The sequence below is a fragment of the Eutrema salsugineum genome, unplaced genomic scaffold (genome assembly GCF_000478725.1).
Source record: "Eutrema salsugineum unplaced genomic scaffold, Eutsalg1_0 scaffold_9, whole genome shotgun sequence".
NCBI classification, from domain to species: Eukaryota; Viridiplantae; Streptophyta; class Magnoliopsida; order Brassicales; family Brassicaceae; genus Eutrema; species Eutrema salsugineum.
This window is the reverse complement of record NW_006256342.1, coordinates 8973980-8996822: the sequence shown is the minus strand read 5'-3', so window position 1 is coordinate 8996822 and position 22843 is coordinate 8973980. Positions and strand designations below refer to the sequence as shown.

At 36.0% G+C, this 22843-nt stretch overlaps 3 protein-coding genes across 3 annotated transcripts; 2 read left to right on the top strand and 1 right to left on the bottom strand.

Annotated features, from left to right (window-relative positions):
• Window positions 1-13405: 13405 nt before the first annotated feature.
• On the top strand, window positions 13406-16246 carry LOC18008794 (E3 ubiquitin-protein ligase SINA-like 2). The gene is made up of 2 exons (XM_006391343.2): window positions 13406-14602; window positions 15297-16246. Exons 1-2 carry the CDS (start codon window positions 14327-14329, stop codon window positions 16161-16163), a joined length of 1143 nt encoding a protein of 380 aa, XP_006391405.1. The 5' UTR covers window positions 13406-14326; the 3' UTR covers window positions 16164-16246.
• A 274-nt stretch (window positions 16247-16520) lies between these two features.
• LOC18008627 (methionyl-tRNA formyltransferase) lies at window positions 16521-18959 on the top strand. Its single transcript, XM_024152802.1, has 11 exons — window positions 16521-16712; window positions 16793-16855; window positions 17205-17339; window positions 17434-17536; window positions 17622-17692; window positions 17777-17881; window positions 17972-18005; window positions 18129-18229; window positions 18317-18376; window positions 18449-18652; window positions 18745-18959. Exons 1-11 carry the CDS (start codon window positions 16599-16601, stop codon window positions 18832-18834), a joined length of 1080 nt encoding a protein of 359 aa, XP_024008570.1. The 5' UTR covers window positions 16521-16598; the 3' UTR covers window positions 18835-18959.
• Window positions 18960-18999: 40 nt separating this feature from the next.
• On the bottom strand, window positions 19000-22292 carry LOC18008566 (protein AAR2 homolog). The gene is made up of 13 exons (XM_006391341.2): window positions 22154-22292; window positions 21627-21709; window positions 21424-21481; window positions 21158-21217; window positions 20788-20917; window positions 20475-20701; window positions 20286-20378; window positions 20108-20179; window positions 19923-19955; window positions 19651-19782; window positions 19510-19566; window positions 19315-19410; window positions 19000-19240 (listed from the first exon to the last, which is right to left on the bottom strand). The coding sequence occupies exons 1-13, from the start codon at window positions 22247-22249 to the stop codon at window positions 19184-19186; spliced, it is 1194 nt and encodes a 397-aa protein (XP_006391403.1). The 5' UTR covers window positions 22250-22292; the 3' UTR covers window positions 19000-19183.
• Window positions 22293-22843: the final 551 nt, after the last annotated feature.

Sequence of the window (22843 nt, the reverse complement as noted above, 5' to 3'; positions counted from 1 at the left end):
AGAAAAAGTTAATATGAATTTAGTTTAAACATTTTTTTGTTGCTAAAAATGTCATTTAAACTTATATTGGGTATTTGCATTTTTTTTTCTTTGTAGATGTGTTTTTCTAAATACTAGGTGATTACCCGCACCCTGTGCGGGATAAATATTAACCATAATTTTTTATTCGAATATATAAATATAATGTATATAAATAAAACTACAAAAATGTTAGCTAATATTTATAATTAAAAATCTATATGCTGATTATGTAATTGTAAATAATGATTATAATTATATTTATTTAGAATATAATTACATAAATGCTAGATAATTATTGATAATTTTAATAATATTTTTATATAAATGAAATTGCATATTTTGAATATACTAAATTAGATTAATAAGTTCTATCTAATCGGTTCAACATATGACTAAGATTATTTTGCTTTTGATATAAAAAAAAATTATAATATGTATGAAAAAATTAGATTTTTGTATTAACATTTATATATGATAATGAGATTAATTTTTTTTTAACAAAATTAAGATCAAATAAAGATGATATAAATGAATAATATTTAGTAACATAAGTAATATTATATATTAAATTTTTATAAATATGTTGATAAGAGATAGAAAAAGAGAGAGAATATCTTTACAAATTAAATGTTGAGTATTAAAGTTATAATTGATATAAATTAATCTCTAACCAAACTAATGTTAATGGCATATGATGTAATTATTCTAGTAAAGCAATCATTTTTTTATATGTGTTTTGAGAAGCTCTCTTATGATGACACATCAGCATGTCACTCTTCTAAATCACACATTAAGTGAATGTTATTTTTAAAATGTCCTTCTCAATTAATAATATAAGATAATATTTTGAATCTATCAAAAGTTATGATTGATGGTGTGTCGGTGAGGGTGTCAAGTTTTACCCTAATAGAATCAATAAGCCGCAAGTGCACACCTGATCAATTGTAGTACTTAGGGATCGAATCCACAAGGAATAAAAATATTTTCCTGCAAAAGCCTTTGAAAGAAATATGAAGTAAGAAAGTCTAGAACTGGTCAGGGGTTTTGGGGTGTCACTAACACGTAAATTCTAAACTAAACGGGAAAATAAAAAGTAATAAGGAAAAATCGGCTGGGAAAAATAAAAAGAACCAAAATTAAAACTTAAATGAAAATGGGCTGGGAATGAAAAATCACCTAATGACTAAAATTTTGAATGACAATCGATGTAAGACAATAAAAACGAGACACTAGATTTTCAGGGAATTTACCTCCGGGGAATGAACGATTCAAAACATTGCTAAAAGCTAATTTAAAAGATCCTAGCTAAAACTTTTAGAACTGGAAGGGAAAAGATGCAAGCTTACTTAAGAATCGTCAGCATTCACAGCTCACCCATAGGTAGGTTTCCACTCCTATGGCAAAATTGCTCTTCTCAAACTATAATTGGCTATTAATGAAAATTTTTGCAACATTATGAACCTAAATCAGATTATAGTTCATGACGCTACTCTCATGCATTAAAAATAATTTTAGAAGAAAAAGTTATAGGATTCGGCTTTAATAGCTAATGGAATCTTCATTGAACATATATAGTCCCCATCAAAATCCCCTTAAACCCAACAATAGAACTTCTCAGACATGATTAAAGAAAGCAAAAACATTGTATTGAAAAGCTGAACAGAAATCGATATTGAAAAGAAACAAAAAAGGTTCAAGAAATAGATTTTTATCTCCCTAAAACTAAAACAACTCTGAAGTACAAAAAACTTAAAAGGTCTTCTTAAACATAAAAGAGCATACGACTTGGGTTCCTAAAACATGTATTTATAGTGCTCAAGTCATTTGTGGGCGTCACTTAGGATTTGTCCAAATGAAAGAATCAATTTGGGCTTGGAAATTGGCTTCTAGGCCGAACAGACCATTCTCTGCGGTCAGAGGAGACGTGACCGGTGTAAAATAGGTGCTCGCCGCGGTCAGGATTGCTTGCAAGCTTGTTGACAAGACATCTTGCTCTTCGTGTAACTTTTGATTAAACCGTTGGATTGTTTTGGTGTCAAGTTTGCTGGAAAGCTGATTGTTCGATCTTTAAGGTCTCCAAATTTGAGCTGGATCAGACGGTGAGAAGGTCTTAATTTTAGAGTGAACTTCGGATGGTTTAACTCTGAGCTAAAAATCTGGTCTTCTATCCATTTTGCTAAGTTTTTTCTTAAGTTTCCTGAAAAGAGTCTTGAAAATACAAATACTAGAAAATCATAATAAAAAAAAAAACTAAAAAGAATGAAAAAGTATTTAGAAACGATCCATAAAAGTGGTCAAAATACAGTGTTATCAACTCCCCCATACTTAAACCTTTGTTTGTCCTCAAACAAAGCAAAATCAAATCAGGTGAAGTGAAAACAAAAAATAGGGAATGCACAAATCTCAGAGATATGAACCTCTAAACTACCACCATCGATCGTACAACAATTGCAACTTAGTCTAGAAAATTCTCACCAAGACACAAAAGATACTAGTCCACTTTTTCTGTCATGCAAAACTTAAACAATCTAAATATCGATTCCGGTCAACTAGCTCTCTACATTCATTAAGTGTATAGCGAATTCTTATCAAATACATCATTCAGGGTAAACAGCGTTTGGTTTTAAGGGCTGTTTAAGTGGTGGAGTTAAAGTGTTTCCGGTTACCTGAAGCTCTGGAAAATGCTATACATTATGCAAAACCGCAAGATAGAGTGGATCTGTTGATGTCCGCAATTTTCAGTCACTCCTCCTTGCCAAATGTTGTTGCATAATCCTTACTCCTTTGTTAAAAACAGCTACTTCCCCCATACTTAGATCTTTTCTGGGAATCAGAAAGATGATCTCAAAAACTCCAAATAGTCGAACTAAAGCTTGCCTCAAGGATAAAATTAAATCCTCTTAGAAATCAATAAAGCCGCAAGTGCACAGCTAATCGATTGTAATACTTAGGGATCGAATCCACAGGAAAATAGGATATTTTCCTGCAAAAACCTTTGAAAGAAATATGAAGTAAGGAAGTCTAGAACTGTTCGAATTTAAAAGGGTTTTGGGTTGTCACTAAAACGTAAATTCTAAGCTAAACGGGAAAAGACGAATCCAATGAAAACTGGAAATAACCTAATGCTAAGACCTAAGTAAAAATCGGCTGGAATGAAAAATAACCTGATGGCAAAAAGTTTAAACGAAAATTGGTGTAAGACAGTAAAACGAGGCGCTGGGTTTTCAGGGAAATTATCTTCGGGGATGAACGATTCAAAACATTGCTAAAAAGTAAGTTTAAAGATCCTAGCTAAAACTTTTAGAACTCGAGTCACAAACATATGACTACGCCACTCTCGTGGTCATAATCAACTATCTCTCACAACCTTAACCAGTAGGTTTCCACTCTAGCCCTGGAAGGGAAAATATGCAAACTTGCTTAAGACTCGTCAACATTCACAGCTCACCCATAGGTAGGTTTCCACTCCTGTGGCAGAATTGCTCTTCTCAAACTAGATCTGGCTTCTAATGAAAACTTTCGCAACATTATGAAACTAAATCAGATTATAGTTCATGAAGCTACTCCCATGCATTAAAAATAAGTTTGGAAGAAAAAGTTCTAGGATTCGGCTTTAATAGCTAATGGAATCCTTATCGAAAATATATAGTCCCCATCAAAAATCCCTTAAATCCAACAATAGAACTACTCAGACATGATTAAACAAAGCAAAAAACATTGTATTGAAAAGCTGAACAGATATCGATATTGAAAAAGAAACAAAAAGGGTTCAAGAGATAGATCTCTATCTCCCTAAACAACTAAAAACTTAAAAGGTATTCTAAAATATAAAAAGAATAAAAGAAGATGATAGATGATATATACTACTTAAGGTTCCTAAAACATGTATTTATAGTGCTCAAGACATTTATGGACGTCACTTAGGGTTTCTCCAAATGAAAGAATCTATTTGGGCTTGGAAATGGGCTTCTAGGCCGAATAGATCAATCTCCGCGGTCAGGATGGACGTGACCATTGTAAACAGGGTGCTGGCCACGGTCAAGATTGCTAGCCGGCTGGTTGACGAGACATCTTGCTCTTTGCGTAACTTTTGATTGAACTGTTGGATTGTCTTGATGTCAAGTTTGCTGGAAAGCTGTTTGTTACATCTTTAAGATCTCCATATTTGAGCTAGATCAGACGGTGAGAAGACCTTCATTTGAGGGTGAACTTCTGACGATTTGAATCTGAGCTGAAAATCTGGTCTTCTATCCATTTTTTTAAGTTTTTTCCTAAATTTTCTGAAAAGAGTCTTGAAACTACAAATACTAGAAAACCATAATAAAAACACTTAAAAGAAATAAAAATCATTAAAAAGTATTTCAAAACGATCCATAAAAGTTGTCAAAATACGATGTTATCAACTTTTCCATACTTAAACCTTTGTTTGTCCTCAAACAAAGAAAAAGTCAAATCAGGTGAAATGAAAACAAAAATAGGAAATGCACAAATCTCAGAGACATGAACCTCCAAACTATAACTATAGATTGTACAACAATCACAACTTAGTCTAGAAAATTCTCACCAAGGCACAAAAGATACTAGTCCACTTTTTCCGTCATGCAAAATCTTAACAATCTAAAACTCGATTCCAGTCAACTAGCTCTCTACATTCATTAAGTGCAATAGGAAATTCTCATCAAATACATCATTCAGGCTAGACGGTGTTTGGTATTAAGAGCTGTTTAAGTGGTGGAGTTAAAGTGTTTCCGGTTACCTGAAGATCTGGAGGATGCAAGATATTATGTAAAACCGCAAGAGAGAGTGGACCTATTGATGTCCGCAATTTTGCAGTCACTTTTTTTTGCCAAGTGTTGTTGCATAATCCTCCCTCCTTTATTGAAAAAACAACTGTTCCCCCAGATTTAGATCTTTTCCGGAAATCAGAAAGATGATCTCAAAAACTCCAAATAATCGAACTAAAGCTTGCCTCAAGGAGAAAATTTGATCCTCCTAGACTCTCTAAGGTTTTTAGTTTCCTTGTCATTCTTCTTTTTCTTTTTTTTCTTGTCTCTTTTTGGGATTTTTTTTGTTTTTGTTTTTAAGGGGAAACAACCTTTTATTAAGAGAGAGAGTCTAAGAGACAAAAAAAATATACCAATGTTTTGCGATTTTTCTGAGGAAAACCAATTTTTCTGAGGAAAACCAAGTTTTCTCCTTTGTTCAATCATTCCGGTGAATTCGCAGGTCTCCGTCTTCAGTGACTGAAAAACGTGTTGATCCTCTTTCTCTCCGACGTTTTTGCACATATCTGCATATAAGACAAAGAAAAACAAGAATGCATGTGGCTTGAAGGAGGTTAGGTTAGGTGGGGAACTAACAATTTATGGGCGTATTTATAGTGCTCAAGTCATTTTTGGGCATCACTTAGGGTTTCTCCAAATGAATGAATCGATTTGGGCTTGGAAATGGGCTTTTAGGCCGAACAGACCCTTCTCCGCGGTCAGAGGAGACGCGACCGGTGTAAACTAGGTGCTGGCCGCGGTCAGGATTGCTTGTCGGCTGGTTGATTGGATATCTTGCTCATTGTCTTCGTGTCAAGTTTGCTGAAAAGCTGATTGTTACATCTTTAAGGTCTCCAAATTTGAGCTGGATCAGACGGTGAGAAGGTTTTCATTTGAGGGCGAACTTCTGACGGTTTGACTATGAACTGAAAATCTGGTCTTCTATCCATTTTGCTAAAAAAATTTCTAAGTTTCCTGAAAAGAGTCTTGAAACTACAAATACTAGAAAATCATAATAAAAACACTTAAAAAATAAAAAGCATTGGAAAAGTATTTAAAAACGATCAATAAAAGTGGTCAAAATACGATGTTATCAATGATCACTTGGGAGATTCATGGCATATTATTGAATAGATTTTCTTATAATCACTTACAAAAAATTGCTGAGAATTGGATTATTATGATTATTTATGATTGTACTCGGATTTTGTTGGATCTTTTGCTCCCTAAAATTGATTAAATGTGGGGTTTTAGGGTGTTACTAGACAGATACGATAGTTCTTTTGGAGAGATAAATTATCTTCCTATATTTATATCATCTTCTATTATTATTTGAGAAAGACACTTAAAAAAGAGATTTTTTTTTCCTCAAAAAAAAAACATTTATGTCATGTATTATTAACAACTTTGTCATGCTGATGTGTCAATCTCAGAGAGCTTCTCAATGATTTTTTGAAATTAGACTCAACTTACTAGATTAATTACATCATATGCCATTAACATTAATTTAGTTAAAAATTAGTTTATATCTAATATATATTTAAAACTCAAACATTTAATTTGTAAAGATATTCTCTCTTTTTCTATTTCTTATTAACATATTTATAAAAATTTAATACATAATATTACTTATGTTACTAAATATTATTTTCTTATCTCATATTTTTTTAATTTTATTTTTGTTAAAAAATAATAATATTATCTATTTAATAATAATAATAAAAAAAATTTATTCATATTATAATTCATATTTTTTTATATCAAAGCAAAATATGTTAGCTTGATGTTAGACCGGTTATATAGAACATATCAATCTAATTTAGTATATTTAATATGTAATTTTATTCATATAAAAAAATATTATTAAAATTAATAATTTTATTATTTAGCATTTATGTAATTGTATTATAAAATAAATATAACTTTGATTATTATTTATAATTATATAATCATCATATATATTTACAATTAAAAATATCAGCTAACATTTTTATAGCTGTATTTATATATTATATATTTATATATTCGAATAAAAAAATTATGATTAATATTTATCCCACATATAGTACGAATAATCAATTAGTTATTATTATTTTAAAATTGATAGATAAACGGTTTAAAGTCAATTAATATGGTAATTTTCATAGCAAAATTTCACTCATATACCATAGACGATCAAGATCACTAGTTCGATCTATAAACTATTCTAATTTTATTTTGCAGGACGCACACCTGTTGCAGGGCAAAAAATCAAGATTACATATGGTTTTATACCTGCTATACCAAGACATACTCCTGGTGGGCACAAAGGACTTGCAAATGTCCATTAAAATTTAAAAGTACTGTAATACTATAGCAAATTGAATCTTTTTTTTTGGGACAAACTGATTATATTTTATTCATTTGAAAAACGGTTACAATCATCAATTACAGCATTTACCAACCATAATGGTGGACATATTTTAGCAGTATGAAACAAAACATTGGAAGAAGCTTTCTTAGCTAACAAATCTGCGACATTGTTATTTCTTCGAAGAGTATGTTGAAAAGAGACTGCTGTAAACTTTTTCTTCCACCACAAGATATCCGAGCAGATAGTGTCAACATGAAAATTCTTCTTTGTGGAACTCAGTATTTCGATTAGTGTTTGATTATCTCCCTCAAAATGCATCCTAGTAAATCCCTGACTCCAGACGTGTTGCATTGCCATAAGAAGAGCTTTAGACTCTGCTTCCAGTGAAGAAGATGAAGGACCTAAAAAAGCTGATCCCCAAGATATTGGTATGCACATATGATTACGAATTATCCATCCCACTGTTGTGAGGTTTGTAGTTAAATTAAGACTTGCATCAAAATTGCATTTGAACATGTCTAAAGGAGGTGGTTTCTAAAATTCAGTTATTTGTCGTGACTGTGGTTCTCTGTTTTGGTCTCTGAGATCATCTTGTTTTGTCGCTTGGATCCATTGAGCTACATCCAATTCTGCATCTCTCGCCACACGATCAGGATAAACTTGAATTTTCTTGAATATAAAGTTGCAACGAGACTTCCAAATTCTCCATAGTGTCCAAAATGGAAGTTGTTTTTGGTAATCGTCTAGACCAGGAAGGGATTGAAAAGAGATGATATTGCGAAGCATTTCTTTTGGATCAGCATTATGTGAGACAAAAGGATACCAAGCAGATTGTGATCTTCTCCAAATCATTATTGAGACCGGACACGTGAAAAAAGTATGGCAAATGGTCTCAACCCCTGCACAACATCTTTGACAAGTATGATCTATGTTTATACCTCTTGTACTCAATCTTGTAGCAACACCAATTGCTTTAGAACAAATCCTCCAAAGAAAGTGCTTCAATTTAGGCATTAAGGGGAGTTTCCAAATTGTTGTCTTCAGAGCAGGATCACCATGAGGAATAGTTATATCAGAATTTTCTTGACGAGATCTTTGGAAAGCTAGCCAGTATCCTGTTTTTACCGAGTATTCACCTGAATCCGTCTGTGACCATACAACCTTATCTTGGACTGGAGTTTGAGGCAAGTATATAGTTGTAATCTTGACCTGATCTTCTTCTTCTATAAGTTCATTGATTCTATCTAGGTTCCATTGTTGATGATTCTTTCTTCTAGTAATCAGGTCAGTAACCATTAGCTCCTCACTTGGAATTTTCATTTTAGCAGGCCTAGAAATGTTATCCAAGATCCAGTTGTCATTGTGGACCCTTATTGAAGAACCATCCCCGATAATGTGATGAACCCCTTTGCGGAGAAGCTCTAAACCATGCATTATAGAACTCCATCCATAGGATTGGTTTGCTCGATTTTTTTCTTGCAAGATGGAGATATTTTTATAGTATCTTGCTTTCATAATTCTTGCGAATAAGGTATTCGGGAATTGAAGCAATCTCCATGCTTGTTTTGCCAACGAAGCATCGTTAAACATTGTTAAATCTTTAAAACCAATACCTCCTTGCCGTTTGAATATTGAAGCCTCTTCCAAGCGATCCATGGTATACCCTTATTTTGTTCACTCTTCTCCCACCAGAATCTCATTAAAATCTTATTGATTTCATCTGTAATGTGAACTGGAAGTTTGAAACAGGACATTGAGAAGACTGGCATAGATAAACCAACTGATTTTATCAGTATCTCCTTACCAGCCGAAGATAAAAACTTTGATTTCCAACTTGAGGTTCTTTTCCTGACCCGATCAATGATATATTCAAACATCTCTTTCTTTTTGCGCCTAAACTGTTCTGGGAGACCTAAATACTTCCCTCCACCTCCATGTTTGGTAATGCCAAGAATCAGTTTTAGTCGCTCTTGTAAGTCTCCTGAGATCCTCGATCCAAAGGTGATTGTTGATTTTTCTGGATTTATCTGTTGTCCAGACCACAATTCTCAAATATATCCTTTAACGTTCTGCAATTTCGGTTATTGGCTTGACAAAAGAACAGAGAATCGTCGGCAAACAACAGATGAGTGATAGATGGAACTCTATTGCCAATCTTCATGCCTCTTAGTTTTCCTTTCTGATGATGAGATTGTATTAGATGGCTGAGAACATCTGCACATAATATATACAGATATGGAGACAAAGGATCTCCTTGTCTTAGTCCTCTTTCTGGAACAATGCAGCCTTGAGGATTACCATTGATTAAAACTGAATATTCCACAGTGTTAACAGATGCCATTATCCAAGAGATCCAACGTGTATCAAAGCCATAAGCTTGCAATGTTTTTTCAAGAAAACTCCACTCAATGCGATCATATGCTTTTGAAATATCAGTTTTAATGGCCATATATGTCTTAGATACTCGCCTTCTTGATTTTAAGGAATGCATAAGTTCTTGAGCTATCAAAATGTTGTCAGTTATCATTCTCCCTGGGATGAAAGCAGCTTGGGATTCCGAGACAATGTCACTAAGAAAGAGTTTAAGACGGCCCACCAAGATTTTAGAAATGATCTTGTAAAGCACGTTGCAGAGACCTATAGGACGGAAATCTGACAGGGTGACTGGTTTTTCTATTTTAGGAATCATACAAATGTTGGTGTGGTTTATATTATGTTTCATTGATCCCGTATTGAAAAAATCTTTGACTTCTCTGATAACATCTGTGCCAATGATCTCCTAACATGATTGATAAAATCTTGCAGTCAAACCATCAGGGCCTGGAGTTTTGTCGGCACCAATTGACTGAATGGCATCTGTTATTTCCTTATCTGAAATATCCCTTGTCAATGTGGCATTCATCTCATCTGTGACTTTCTTTTGAAATCCATCGAAGATATCTTTCTGGCAAGTGTTATGTGTGCTCTTATAAATATTGGAGAAGAAATCTTCTGCATGTTTACCAACTTCTTTATCACCTCTGTAAACGTTCCCTGCATCATCTTTTATTGATAAGATTTTGTTCTTTGTAAAACGTGCTCTGGTACAAGCTTGAAAGAATTTGGTGTTACGATCCCCTTGAGCAAGCCATGTATTTCTACTTTTTATTTTCCAGTATGTCTCCTCATCATGGTACGCTTGGGCCAACTCCTGTTGTATTTGGATAATATCTTCATAAGAAATGTTTGAGGTTGATAGAGCCAACTCCAGTTCAGTTTCAAGTGCTTCAATGCGTTTAGCCGAGTTTAGCTTTGAATTCCTCCGACAATAGGCCATTGATCGCCTACATTCTCTGATACGATCAGAGATCTTTGGATTGTAAATCCTATTATGACAGTTCCATCCTTTTTTCACGTATGTTTTGAAATCATGAACATCAAGGAATCGTTTATCAAATCTGAAAATTCTTTTCCCCAAGTTTTCAGAATAGGCAATGGTTGTGCAAATTGGTCGGTGATCAGACCCGTAAAGACCCAAGAAGTGTGCTTCAGAAGCCGGGAATTCAGCTAACATTTCTGTGTTAACTAAAACTCTGTCGAGGCAACACTTTACTGTATGGTTGTATCTTTTTCCCATCCAAGAAAACATATTACCCTTGTTGCGAAGATCAGTTAAGTCACAACTGCTGTATAGTTCTCTAAAGTCTTGAAAGCTTCTCTCATCTCTTTTTGGTCCACCATCTTTTTCATCATTTGATAAAATTTCATTAAAGTCTCCTAACAAAATCCATGGACCAGAACGTGAATCATTAATGACTTGAAGCTTCTTCCACAACTCATGTCTATGTTTTTGTTGGGGATGACCATAGACACAAGACATGTAAAATGAAACACCATTTACATTAACACCAACATCAATCAACCGTTCATCAGCTACATACTTAACTATAGATACATCTTTTTTCCAAAGCAAAGCCAAACCTCCATTTCTCCCTAATGGAGGGATGGTAATTAAGTTATCAAATCCTAGATACACACACATATCTCTTAATATATCACACATATTTAAGGTTTCAACTAGAAACATGACCTCAGGCTTATGAGTTTTGCAAATATCCTTCAGCCTTTTCTCAGTCGGCGATCCCACAGGTCCAAGACCCCGACAGTTCCAGGAAACGACTCTCATGGGGGAAACAGTGAGGGTACCGGGCCCCCCGCGCCTCTGTCTATTGGAGAGGTGGCTGAACATGACCCTTCTAATTCACCGTATGTTAGTCTGTTCGCTGCAGGACACAGGACCGTCCTGATAAGACTTGGCTGGTATGGATCGCCATACATATCACCATCTTCAATCCTTCAGCGTTTGTTAAAGCCCCCCCCCCCCCACAGTTTTCTCCGCTCTAGTGTAAGCCGCAAACACTTCCATGAAGTCATCTTCTTTGAACTTTCCTTTAGCCATCTTAGCTTGCAAATACCGCACCGTTTCTACAGCAAGATCGTTATGAGGCATGACATTCTGTGGCACGTATTCAGCATCACCGTTGAAACCCACAGACATTGGCTCTAGAGGCAAATCACCAACAGCATCATTTCCTTCATATAGGGATGAGCATTCCTTTCTTCTTCATTGTGGGCTTCATAGCCCTCCATTTCTCCGAGTCCATCCGCATTCCCATCAAAGTTGTCGTCCGGATTATTGTCATCATTTTCATTATCATCAAAAGCATTCAAAGGACACTTCTTAGCATCATGTGTGAGGAGACCGCATTTGTTGCAAAAGTTCCGAAGATGCTCAAACCAGAATTTCAACAAAGTATTTTGATCTACACCAAATTGGAAATTCCTTTGAAAGCGAAGGGGTTTGTCTAAATTCCAATTTACCTTAACACGGACGAAGTCAACCCTCGTGGAATTTGCATCAAAATCCACCGCCACCACATCATCAAGGTGTCTAGCAACAAATCGGATCATTTTCTCCGTGGGGAACTGGAGTGGGATACCCCTGATTTGAATCCAGAATGGAATGATCTTCAAGTATTCCTCCGGTAAGTTCGGTGACCATTGACGAAGCACCAACATCCACTCATTGAAGGACCATGGGCCCCGAGTTAATGTAAGATTCATCGTTTCTTTCGACTGAAAAATGAATTGAAATCGATTTGGTCCGATGATTCTGCCAATAACCGCATTTCCAAGTCCCCACAATCGTGGCATATGGTTTAGCATCGGACGAATTGGTTGCTTCTTAGGGTAGACAGTTGTGCCCACAATCGTGAAACGATTGGCACTCGCCGCTTGAACACAGAGTTCTGCTGGAAGAGAAATTGCGGCATCATCGGCTCCAAGGTTAAGATTTTGAAGATTTCGGCGTATGTAGTCACTCATTTTGGAGGGAATTTGGGTGAAAGAGAAAAGAGTTTTGCAGGGAGAGTTTATATAGGAAAAGGGCCATGGCGGTTTTGGACAGAAATTCACTTCCGCGAAGGAAGAGACAAGGAAACCGTTAGAGATTACTCTTAACGGACATAAACCGACAACTTTGACCCGTAAAAATCGGAAGAAAATTGTTGGAGAATCACTCTCTGTGAAGAAGATTGGCGGTTTCTGATGCCCAAAAAAATCGCCTCTAGAACATTGCCAAAAATAATAACCAAAAATAATCAATCATGCGACTAAATTTTCCTAAATCGGAGCTTTCGAACCGTTGTTACCACAATTTTTTGTTGATATATTATAGAACAAAATCAATATTCCAATACACATCTAGACGTTATTTGTGAAACCAAAATTCACAATTTAATTAATGCTTTGACTAATTTCTAGCAACATCTCAAAAATCATAAATGAACAAAAAGCCATTTGTCTCTGGTGAATCAAAATGATTTTGATACAAAAGTTTTGGTATCAAAATGTCCATTTTTCAAAACTATTGGAAGCATCAGGTTTTTTTATGCTGTGTGCAAATTAGAAGTTCAGCCAAAAAATGCTATCTAAACACACAAATTGCATCTGAACAAGATTAAAGATGGAGAAGAAAAATAACGGATCTAATGATTCATTAGCAAGTAATGCTTATCTACAGAATATATCATTTTCTCATGTATTTTTTTTAGTATATAACACTTATATGTATATATAATAATTTGCTTTACGGAATTTTTGTATATTGATTTTTAACAATATCAATGAATTTGTTTAGACTGAAAAAAAATTAATTTCATAATTATAATTGCTATGATTGTTTTTTTTTTTAAGTTCATGGCTCGTAATTAGAACGCTAAATGGCAGAATCATGGGGAGTTTTTTTCCTCTCTCTCTCTCCTCTCACCTCTATCCTTGAGAGAGAGAGAGCACTTTTTCTCCCTTGTGTAAATTTTCCGATCAATATCGGAAGTTTTCTTCCGTTTAAACGGATAATAATCTCTGGCTTTGTCCGGTAATAAAATTTCGATCGGATTCCTTTTACTTAATGGTTTAAGTAAAGGGTTTTTCTGTTCGAAGTTGTCTTCTACAGAGCTATAACTCCTCTTACATGAGGCAGAGATGATGGTGAATTTCTTCCCCAATTTTGGTATTGTCTTCTCTTGACTGGAGATATTTTCTCCTAAAATATCCTATTAAAGTGCCTTAGTTAAGGCGAAGGGTACTGGGTCTTGAGCTAAAGACGATCGGAGGCTTCCTTCTAGTGGTTAAAGAATGTTTGACCATCTGGAATTTTGTTGGATTTCTGTAGAAGACTTTACATGAAGGTTTTGACAAGGATGATGGAAATCTGGCGAATTTCACAGTTCAACGGATCTTTGATTTTCCCGGCGGAGCAATGTTCCAGAGACGTTCTCGACGGTGCTTCTCCGCAACATCCTTAATTTCAGCCTAAGCCTTACACGTGTAACACACGTGGTTTATTTGTACACATCGTTATCTCTTTAATTTAATGGGTATATGTTGGGCTTAAATGTAAGGGCTTTGGGTTTAAACCTCATGTAATTTGCCCTAATGGGTTTGATGAAATTAAAAGACGACAAAAAAAAAATAATAATAATGGCAGAATCATAAACACTGATACAGTCATATAGCTCAAAACTCTTCTGAAAAATCTGAGCGAAAAAACGTTCTGGCGGTAAAATAAAAAGGGGATTAGGGTTTTATCCGCATATCCTCTCTGTTAACACTTTCGAAAACCCAGACTTCTCTGCAGATTCCGATAACCATGGTGAAAGAGACGAACGCCGGTCAAGCATCCGTCGTCGGAGAAGCGTCGAGCAGCCGCCAAAAGAGGCCACGGCTTCCTTCCACGATTGAAGATGAAGTGGAACGCGTAGAAGAAGAACAAGGCGGGAATGGCGGAGGAACGGCGAGTGTAAATCGGAATGTAGACGGTGATGAGGTGATAACGACGACGGAGGTGCGGTCGGGGACGCTGTTCAATTTGAATCTTCTGGATTGTCCCATTTGCTGTCACGCACTGACGAGTGATATCTTTCAGGTCTTCCTCCTTTTTATAATCCCATGGTTTGATTCAGAATTTTTTAAAACTGTTGTGGTTTATTGTCTATGGATGATTTTGGTAAAACGTTGCATTTAGGAAGATGAGAATCTAAGGAAATGAAGAGTGTAGTCATTGACTAGCAAATATGTGTGAGGAACTCACTGAAATGCTGGTAAAATCATACTTGATATTGATCCTAGTTAATGGAAAACAAGCCATTGAGGCATTGATTCTTGTAATGGATACTGTGAATTTGATTTTGTTATCCCTTTAAACTCTGAAACAAGGTAAGAGAAATGTGGTGAGAACTGAGATCTTGTTGCTACTGAAACAACTGTCACATTTAGAAGATTTCTTTATTGCCTATGGATGATTTTGGGTAAAACGTTGCATTTAGGAAGATGATATTGGAAGGAAATCAAGAATGTAGTCATTGACTAGACACTGAAGTGTTGGTAACATAGCTTTGATATCGTGATTTTCGTAAATAACTGTTTTGATTGAATAGTAATTAGCAAACAAGTCCTGTGACATACAACTTGGAGAAACATTCCTAGATAACATACGAATTACGTTTTTGTAAGCTTATATTTTCGTTGTAGTTTTTTGTAATCAGATTGGATATTGGCTGCCATTTTGAGTAATACAGCTTGTGATATATTGCTTGGTTTCTGTTTGTTTTGCATCTCAGTGTGACAATGGACATATAGCTTGCTCGTCTTGCTGTACTAAACTGAGGAACAAATGCCCTTTCTGCACTTTTCCCATTGGTAACTATCGATGCAGAGCAATGGAGAGAATTGTAGAAGCAATCATGGTCCCGTGCCCAAACGCCAAACATGGCTGCACCGAGAAGCTCTCTTATGGCAAAGAATTAGTCCATGTTAAGGAATGCAGTTTCTCTCTGTGCTATTGTCCTGCACCAAACTGCAACTACAGTGGTGTGTACAAGGATATCTACAGTCACTACGATGCTAACCACAGGAACATATGGCATCAGTTCATTTGTGGCTGTTCCAGAAGCGCATGTGTGAGGATAAGCGGAGGCAGTTTGGTCCTTCAGGAACGTAGAGGTGGTCCATTGGTTGTAGTTCAGAGTTTCAAAGAGCCACAAGGAGTGTATGTGACTGTGAACTGTATAGCACCATCTGCTCCAGGAGTTGGGAAGTTCTCCTATGATCTCACCTACTCGATTGGAGTTAACTCTATGACGTTTGGATCGCGAGAGATGAATAGGGTTCAGAAAGTGAGCTTCCAAACTCCTGAAAAGGACTTTATGTTAATTCCTCACTATTTTCAGAGTCACTGTGGCTATGATGTGTTGAAGACTTTAGAAATTCGCATCCAACGGCCAGCAGAAGAAGAAGAAGAGGACGAAGAGGAAGAAGAAGAAGAAGAAGAGGACGAAGAGGAAGAAGAAGAAGAGGACGAAGAGGAAGAAGAGGAAGAAGAAGAAGAGGACGAAGAGGAAGAAGAGGCTGAAGAACATGATGAAATTGTTCGCAGGTCAACTCGTGAGAAGAAGGCTAACTCCAAGTATCAAGACAAAGTCAAGTAACCAAAGTATTTCTCGTTTTAATTTCTTTTAATTGCAAGTAATGTCAATACTGGTTTCCTGATGAAATAAAGGAGGATTCATAGTGGCTCACGTTCTGTTTTACGTTTCCTTTGTTGTTTAGTTGTTTTTCTTCAAGATTGCGCGAATTTCATCTAACCTTGGTAAAAAAGAAAAGAAATTTCGCCGACAAAGATCCTATGAATGTCCTCTGATTTATGGGGTTTCAGTTATGTTTGGTCCGTTTATTATTTACCCGAATTAAAGAAATTAGCTTCGATTTTGGTTTATGCTCTTCTTTTCCGGTTCAATTCGGTTAGGAACGGTTTAAATCCAAAATGTAAGCATATACCATTGTTCATCTCCGTCTTTCTCGTGTCTGTTCCGAAAATCCAAAGGAAGCTTCGAAACCATTGAAGGAGCAGCAGAGGAGAAACAATGAATTCAGCTCTGATGCTACGTCGTTTCATTTGCTTTAAAGCTTCTGCAACTCTCTCTTCTGTAGCTCCATCTCCGAAAAAGAAGCCTCTCATCTTCTTAGGCTCTCCTCAGGTAAGAGACTTAACAATGTTCGTGTATACATCACTATGGTTTTTACTGTTTAACCCTTTTCTCTAATGTCTGCGAATTAGGTTTCCGTGACTGTGCTTGAAGCACTCTTCGATGCATCTTTGAAACCAAACTCTTCCTTCGAGGTAATACAGTTGTTTAATATGACTCTTTGTTTACAAAATTCTCAATTTCCTTCACCATGAATTGCTGCTGCACCGTCCTTGAACGAAATTTTTAGAGAAAGGATCTTCAAAAGTATGAATGGATTCGAACATTGGAAAAGTTTGAATTATCCATGATTTGAATTCTTGTTAATAGGAAACAAACCATTGATACTTGTTATGGATACTGTGAGTTTGATTATGTTGTCCCTTTCTGAAACAAGATTAAAGAAATGTGTTAAGAACTGAGATGTTGTTGCTACTGAAACAGCTTTGTCACATTTAGAAGATTTCTTTTCTTGCTTTAACCGCTGATTCCGGCTTGTTCTAGGTTGCAGGAATTGTCACACAGCCTCCGGCGAGGAGAGATAGGGGGAAAAAAGTGTTGCCTTCTCCGGTAGCGCAATATGCTCTCGACAAAGGCTTACCTTCTGATCTCATCTTCTCCCCTGAAAAAGCAGGAGATGTGAGGTTTTCTTTGTCTCATATCAACTTCTTACTTGTGATCATTCGTTCTTTCTTGTGAAGACAATACCTCATTCGTTGTTTCTTCTATGCAGGAAGCATTCTTATGCACTTTAAGAGATTTGCAACCTGAGCTTTGTGTTACAGCAGCTTATGGGAATATTTTGCCTACCAAGTTCCTTAATATTCCAGTACATGGTTTGTCGAAATCGCGAAAATGATGTTGTTTCTCTACACTGCAAAAGATTCTTGTGTTTTGAAAGTCCATGTTTACTATGTTTAGGGACGGTGAACATACATCCAAGTTTGTTGCCTCGGTACCGTGGTGCTGCTCCTGTTCAAAGAGCATTACAGGTGCAATTTTTCTTACTTATTCGACTACATGCTAAGGCACATAACTCAAGATTTCACAATAACAACACTTGGTGGCTGCACTAGGATGGTGTCCCAGAAACAGGAGTATCGTTAGCATTTACGGTGCGGAAGCTAGATGCAGGGCCAGTGATTGCTTCCAAGAGGTTCCAAGTGGATGATCAGATAAAGGTTTATATACTTTTATCTCTCAAAGTAGCTGATCATTTCAACATATTTTTCTGGTCTTAAATCTCAATGACCAATGGTATCCTTTTGCAGGCACCAGAACTACTCTCCTTCTTATTTTCTGAAGGTAATCTCTTTGTTCTTATGCTTATACATTTCAGGAAAGGTCATCTGAATATTGCAGATGCTATGATTAAGGATTTTTAGGAGTTCCTCAGCTTATCTTTCGATTCGGAAAAAAACTTTGCAGGGTCAAAACTTCTTATCAGTGAACTTCCCTCGATATTTGATGGGTCAGCAAATTCAAAAGCAGTTCCCCAAGATGATTCTAAAGCTACTTTAGCTCCAAAGGTATGTATGATTACAAGACAAGGCAAAGACATCAGAGTATTGATCTCTGTATGAGATCATATATAATCTGATTCAATTGATGCACAGATGGCTCCAGATGAGGCTTGGCTCTCTTTTGACCAGGAAGCTTTTGTTCTACATAACAAGGTAGAAACCCTTTCTTTCGTTCAACTAATCTACAATCAGAAACATATATATATATATAAAACTGCTTTCTAGGTTCGTGCATTCGCAGGATGGCCGGGAACACGAGCAAAAGTTGTAGTCCTCGATGACAAAACCGGCCAGCAAAACGTGCTAGAGCTTAAAATCATCACTACTCGAATTTGCCAAAATACAGAAATCCTTAATGGTGAACAAGATTATGTAACTTTCGAGAAAGGCTCGTTGCTGTTTCCCTGTGGAAGTGGTACAGCTTTGGAGGTAAAGCTATAAGATGCTATGATGCTAACCACAGGGCAGTGTTGATTCAAAGGGACACTAATCTTAGCATTTTGGTGTTTTTGCTCATTCAGGTACTGGAAGTCCAACTTCCTGGTAAGAAAGCGATCAATGCGGGTGCGTTTTGGAACGGCTTGAGAGGTCAAAAGCTGAAGAAGCTATGAAGACAGTGACTGTACTTTGTTGTAGCGTCGAAGCAAAAGCTTTGGTCAGGATATTAGTCTTTCTAATTTTATTCTGTTACGACTAATGTCCCCACATTCTTTGGTATAATGTACGATTATTCTCAGAATCTTCTTCTCAGAGGTTGAATAATTTTTGTGTACAGTGGTTTAGGAGATGGAAAAGTTTTATACCAAACAAAAATCTACAGACAAACCTTCGTCACTAATATATGTAACTCGTTAGAATATTCAACATAGTAACTAAATCAGCATTAGCATCATAACAACATCTGTGCAAGTACAGATCCCAAAAATGTCTATTCGAAGAAAACCAGCGTCGATACGATGTCTAAGTGGCCATATAGTCTCCATGACTTTCATCCAACATCTCGACCACAGGAGCGTACTGCATCATGATGTGACAGTCCGTGAGCGAAAGAAAAGAAAGAAATCAAACGAAGCTTAAGACAATACATTTACCTCATCATCCTCCTCAAAATAGATCCCGTCCATAGCACTCTTCTTCTGAAACTCCCATCCTAATCTGTTCTCAAGCAACTCTTTGAACTTTCTTGTCTGCAAAAGACATTGCGTGAATAGAAACCTCATGAGGCATGACGATAAGGGTTGTGAAAAAAGTAATCTGATCTTTTATATGTAGAATCTTGTACATACCCACGACAGTAAATCTCCATCAACCACAGTCGCTTCTTCCACTAATGCAAAGAAGTCCTGTTATCAGAAACAATGGAAGTTGGAACTCAAATCTTCTAGTTCCCTCCCAAAACGAAAACATGTCGCTAGTCAAAGATTTACCTTGCAAAGCAAATGAAGAAAGCTATCGGAAGCTAGCCAAGAATCATCAAGAAGAGCATGAACGCCCATCTCAGGACCACTACTATCTTTCTGCAGTCCATATTTTAGTTGATGGTAGATGACTTTGATGAACTGTAATAAATGCCATCATGGTGAAGAAAAAAAAAATTACTAGAATTATAATTTGTAAAGCCTGAATAGTGTATAGGTTTACATATCATCTAGATGCATTATTGAATATACTGTTTTAAATGAAAATTGACGAGATTTACCTTTGTAAATAGTTGACTCCTTGTATGAAAGGGCTGCAAAAGGTCACAAAGAAATCTAAATGTCAAAAATAAAAAAAAATCACGAAGTTGAACTTTCTGAATACAGTGAGTAAACATATAGAAGAAGCATAGAGAGGAAGATAGAATTCTTTATATTAACAATATGGAACTTCAAAATCACATACCGCATCGATGCAGCCAAGTAAAAGACTAACTAAGGACTTCCACTGCATGAAGGATTCAAGAGACTGCCCCATCTGCACAATAACGTGACCACCTTGAGCTGAGAATGGAAAAAAATATATATATGCAATGTGTGTGTACGAGCTTAAATAAGTATATGTTACAGTAAGGAGTACATACCAAAAATGCTACAAATGAAAACTGTAGCTCCCCAAGAAGCAAGTCTTCCGAGGCTTTGTACTCCTTCGACAATACGCTTTCTAAGAGTTGAGTCTATGCAAAGAAGTAAAGGGAAATGACATAAAGTAAGCAAACGATTTTGATGATTAAACATCCACCAAAAAAAAGCAAAGAGGAATCATCTGTTACCTTGTCAAGGTTCATAGAGGTTAGCTCCTGCCCAGACATTCCCTTGTGCTTTATAATCCGAGGAATACAAGTATAGTAAAACCTATTCCCTTTGGTTTGCTCAGTAGATGATTCCTTAGACTTGATTTTCTTCATCTGAGCATCAAGTGCTTTTTCCATTGCGGTTTTAGGTCCACCTTTTAGAATAGCAGATTCATAGACGACTGTTATTTCTCCTCCAACTGGCTCTGCAAAATTGAACATATAATTTTGAAACAAGCGAAAACATAGAAAATGTGGTTAAAGAATCCACCAAAAACTAAGGTTCACGTACCAAATTTTTCAACAACATCCTTCGTTATGTAGTTAGATAGGTGCTTCCATGCCCCATATTGACTTAAATTGTATGGACCAAGATGTTTGTCAAACTCTAAATTCCTGACTGCTTGAGAATATCTTTCTTCCTGGTACCAAAGAGAGAAGACTATTAATAAATAATCAAACACTAATTCTCAGGCTTATGCGCTAGTGGCTACTACAGCATTAATATTGTTCTGTTCAAGTTTCAGAAGAACAGATTTGATTAAACTAATGTCCATTAGTTGTAACAAAGATGCAAATTACTAATAATCAACCAAAATGCGAATTACTGACCGAAGTATAAGCAGCAGTGAGAAAATTACTGCACTATTAAAAGGACAAACCTCTTCTTCTGATACTTTGGCCAACCACTCGTCTTGCTGGTTCCATTTGCGTACAATAACCTTGTGACAGATAGTGAAAAAATATCTATGGTTAGTTTACACAACTCCATGGTGCTACTCACAATACATCAAATACAAGACAGCAACATGGCTAAATGATATCTGCAGATTTTGTTTTCTAATGTAATAACAATCTTTCTGCAATCTCCAGGGCAACATGAATATGAGACCAAAAGATAACAAATGAGACAAAATAGATTCCAAACCTGAGAAGGACCAACATCAACAAAGAAACCAATGGTAGGTGAAAACTCCTTACCATCCCTGGAAAAAAAAAATACAAGTCTGCAATTATCAGCCTAATCAAAACAGATATCATGGGTTTTTTAATGGAGTTAACCACGTTGTTACACTTTATACAAAAGCACCAAAGAAAAAGAATCTTTTAAGTAAAAAATAAGATTCGAACCTGGTTGATGAACTATAGAATACAAAGTGAATTCCAGGAGGGATCATCTTAATCCCTTTGAAATCTGGTCCTACTATGAACATCTGCAACAAGAATTCATGAAATTGTTAAGATACGCAAATTCCACTAACTGTAAATCTGATCAAGCCTTAAGTCTCCATTGATTAAAAAAAGTGTTATAAGAAGATTTCACTTTTGGTGTTCTGTATCTCTTCGAAATTTTCTTCAGGTACACCAAATTACATCACAATTCATTCCCCAAAAGAATCTTCAAAACATTCAAATCTCAAAATTTACTAATAAATGACAATTAGAGTCCCATATCAAATTCACAACTCACATAAACCTTTTTCCTTCAGGATTCTACTAACACGAAATTTAAACAAGAGAATCAGTTTCACATCACAATACTGCTCAAAATTCACCATACTAACGCTCAAGAACGAGTTGAAAAAACAAAACCCGAACTCAAATTCCAATATCCAGACTCAATCCCCATTTCTAGAAACTTGCAAGAAGAAACTCACCTGAGTATCGATTCCAACGAAAGTATGTTGAGGAACGTCGAGGAAAAGAAGCGTAGCTCCATGCTTCACAAGCTCTAGTGCCTTCTCAGAATCCATCTCTTCCTTCTTCCTTTACCCATCGAAGAGAGCAAGACGACGAGTAGATTCTGCAACAATTTTCATCAGCCCACTAATGAGGCCTACTAAAAATTTGGGCTGTTCGAGCTTGGCCCTGTGATCACGTGACGTTTTGGATTTTTTTTTTTTTTTTGTCATCCACAGATTTTAATAAATCCATAAAAGGTAAAGATGTACATGCCGAAAAAAAATTCTTCACACCTCCGTAAAAGCCACCTCCGATCATCGCTTACTCGAGCTTTATTGTAGGACCAAAATTATTGAACACTATGTAAAAACGATTAAAGTACGAGATAAAATATAAATGTTAAGGTAAAAAAAAAAACGAATGGAAGTGAGACTATGATCTTTTTTCTTTTAACACTTTGAATTGTTCATAGTGCACAACTTTTTGTGATCCAAGAGTTACAGGATACAACCATACTTATCTGTTTTCACAAGTACTAAGAAACACGGATCTCTATTATTACTTCTATTATACTCTAGGTAAATGAGAAATGAGTGAGCGACAAAAATGAGAAGAGAGTGTCGTGTATATATAGCAGAGGAAGAGATTTGGGCAATCTGCAAAAT

Coding starts and splice junctions, on each gene's coding strand:
- LOC18008794 (XM_006391343.2), top strand. CDS start 14,327: ATGGTGAAAGAGACGAACGCCGGTCAAGCATCCGTCGTCGGAGAAGCG. Junction 14,603..15,296: donor TGACGAGTGATATCTTTCAG/GTCTTCCTCCTT, acceptor TTTGCATCTCAG/TGTGACAATGGACATATAGC.
- LOC18008627 (XM_024152802.1), top strand. CDS start 16,599: ATGAATTCAGCTCTGATGCTACGTCGTTTCATTTGCTTTAAAGCTTCT. Junction 17,537..17,621: donor CCTTAATATTCCAGTACATG/GTTTGTCGAAAT, acceptor TACTATGTTTAG/GGACGGTGAACATACATCCA. Junction 17,882..17,971: donor AAGTGGATGATCAGATAAAG/GTTTATATACTT, acceptor ATCCTTTTGCAG/GCACCAGAACTACTCTCCTT.
- LOC18008566 (XM_006391341.2), bottom strand. CDS start 22,249: ATGGATTCTGAGAAGGCACTAGAGCTTGTGAAGCATGGAGCTACGCTT. Junction 19,411..19,509: donor ATGGAGATTTACTGTCGTGG/GTATGTACAAGA, acceptor TGTCTTTTGCAG/ACAAGAAAGTTCAAAGAGTT. Junction 19,241..19,314: donor ATTTTGAGGAGGATGATGAG/GTAAATGTATTG, acceptor ATCATGATGCAG/TACGCTCCTGTGGTCGAGAT.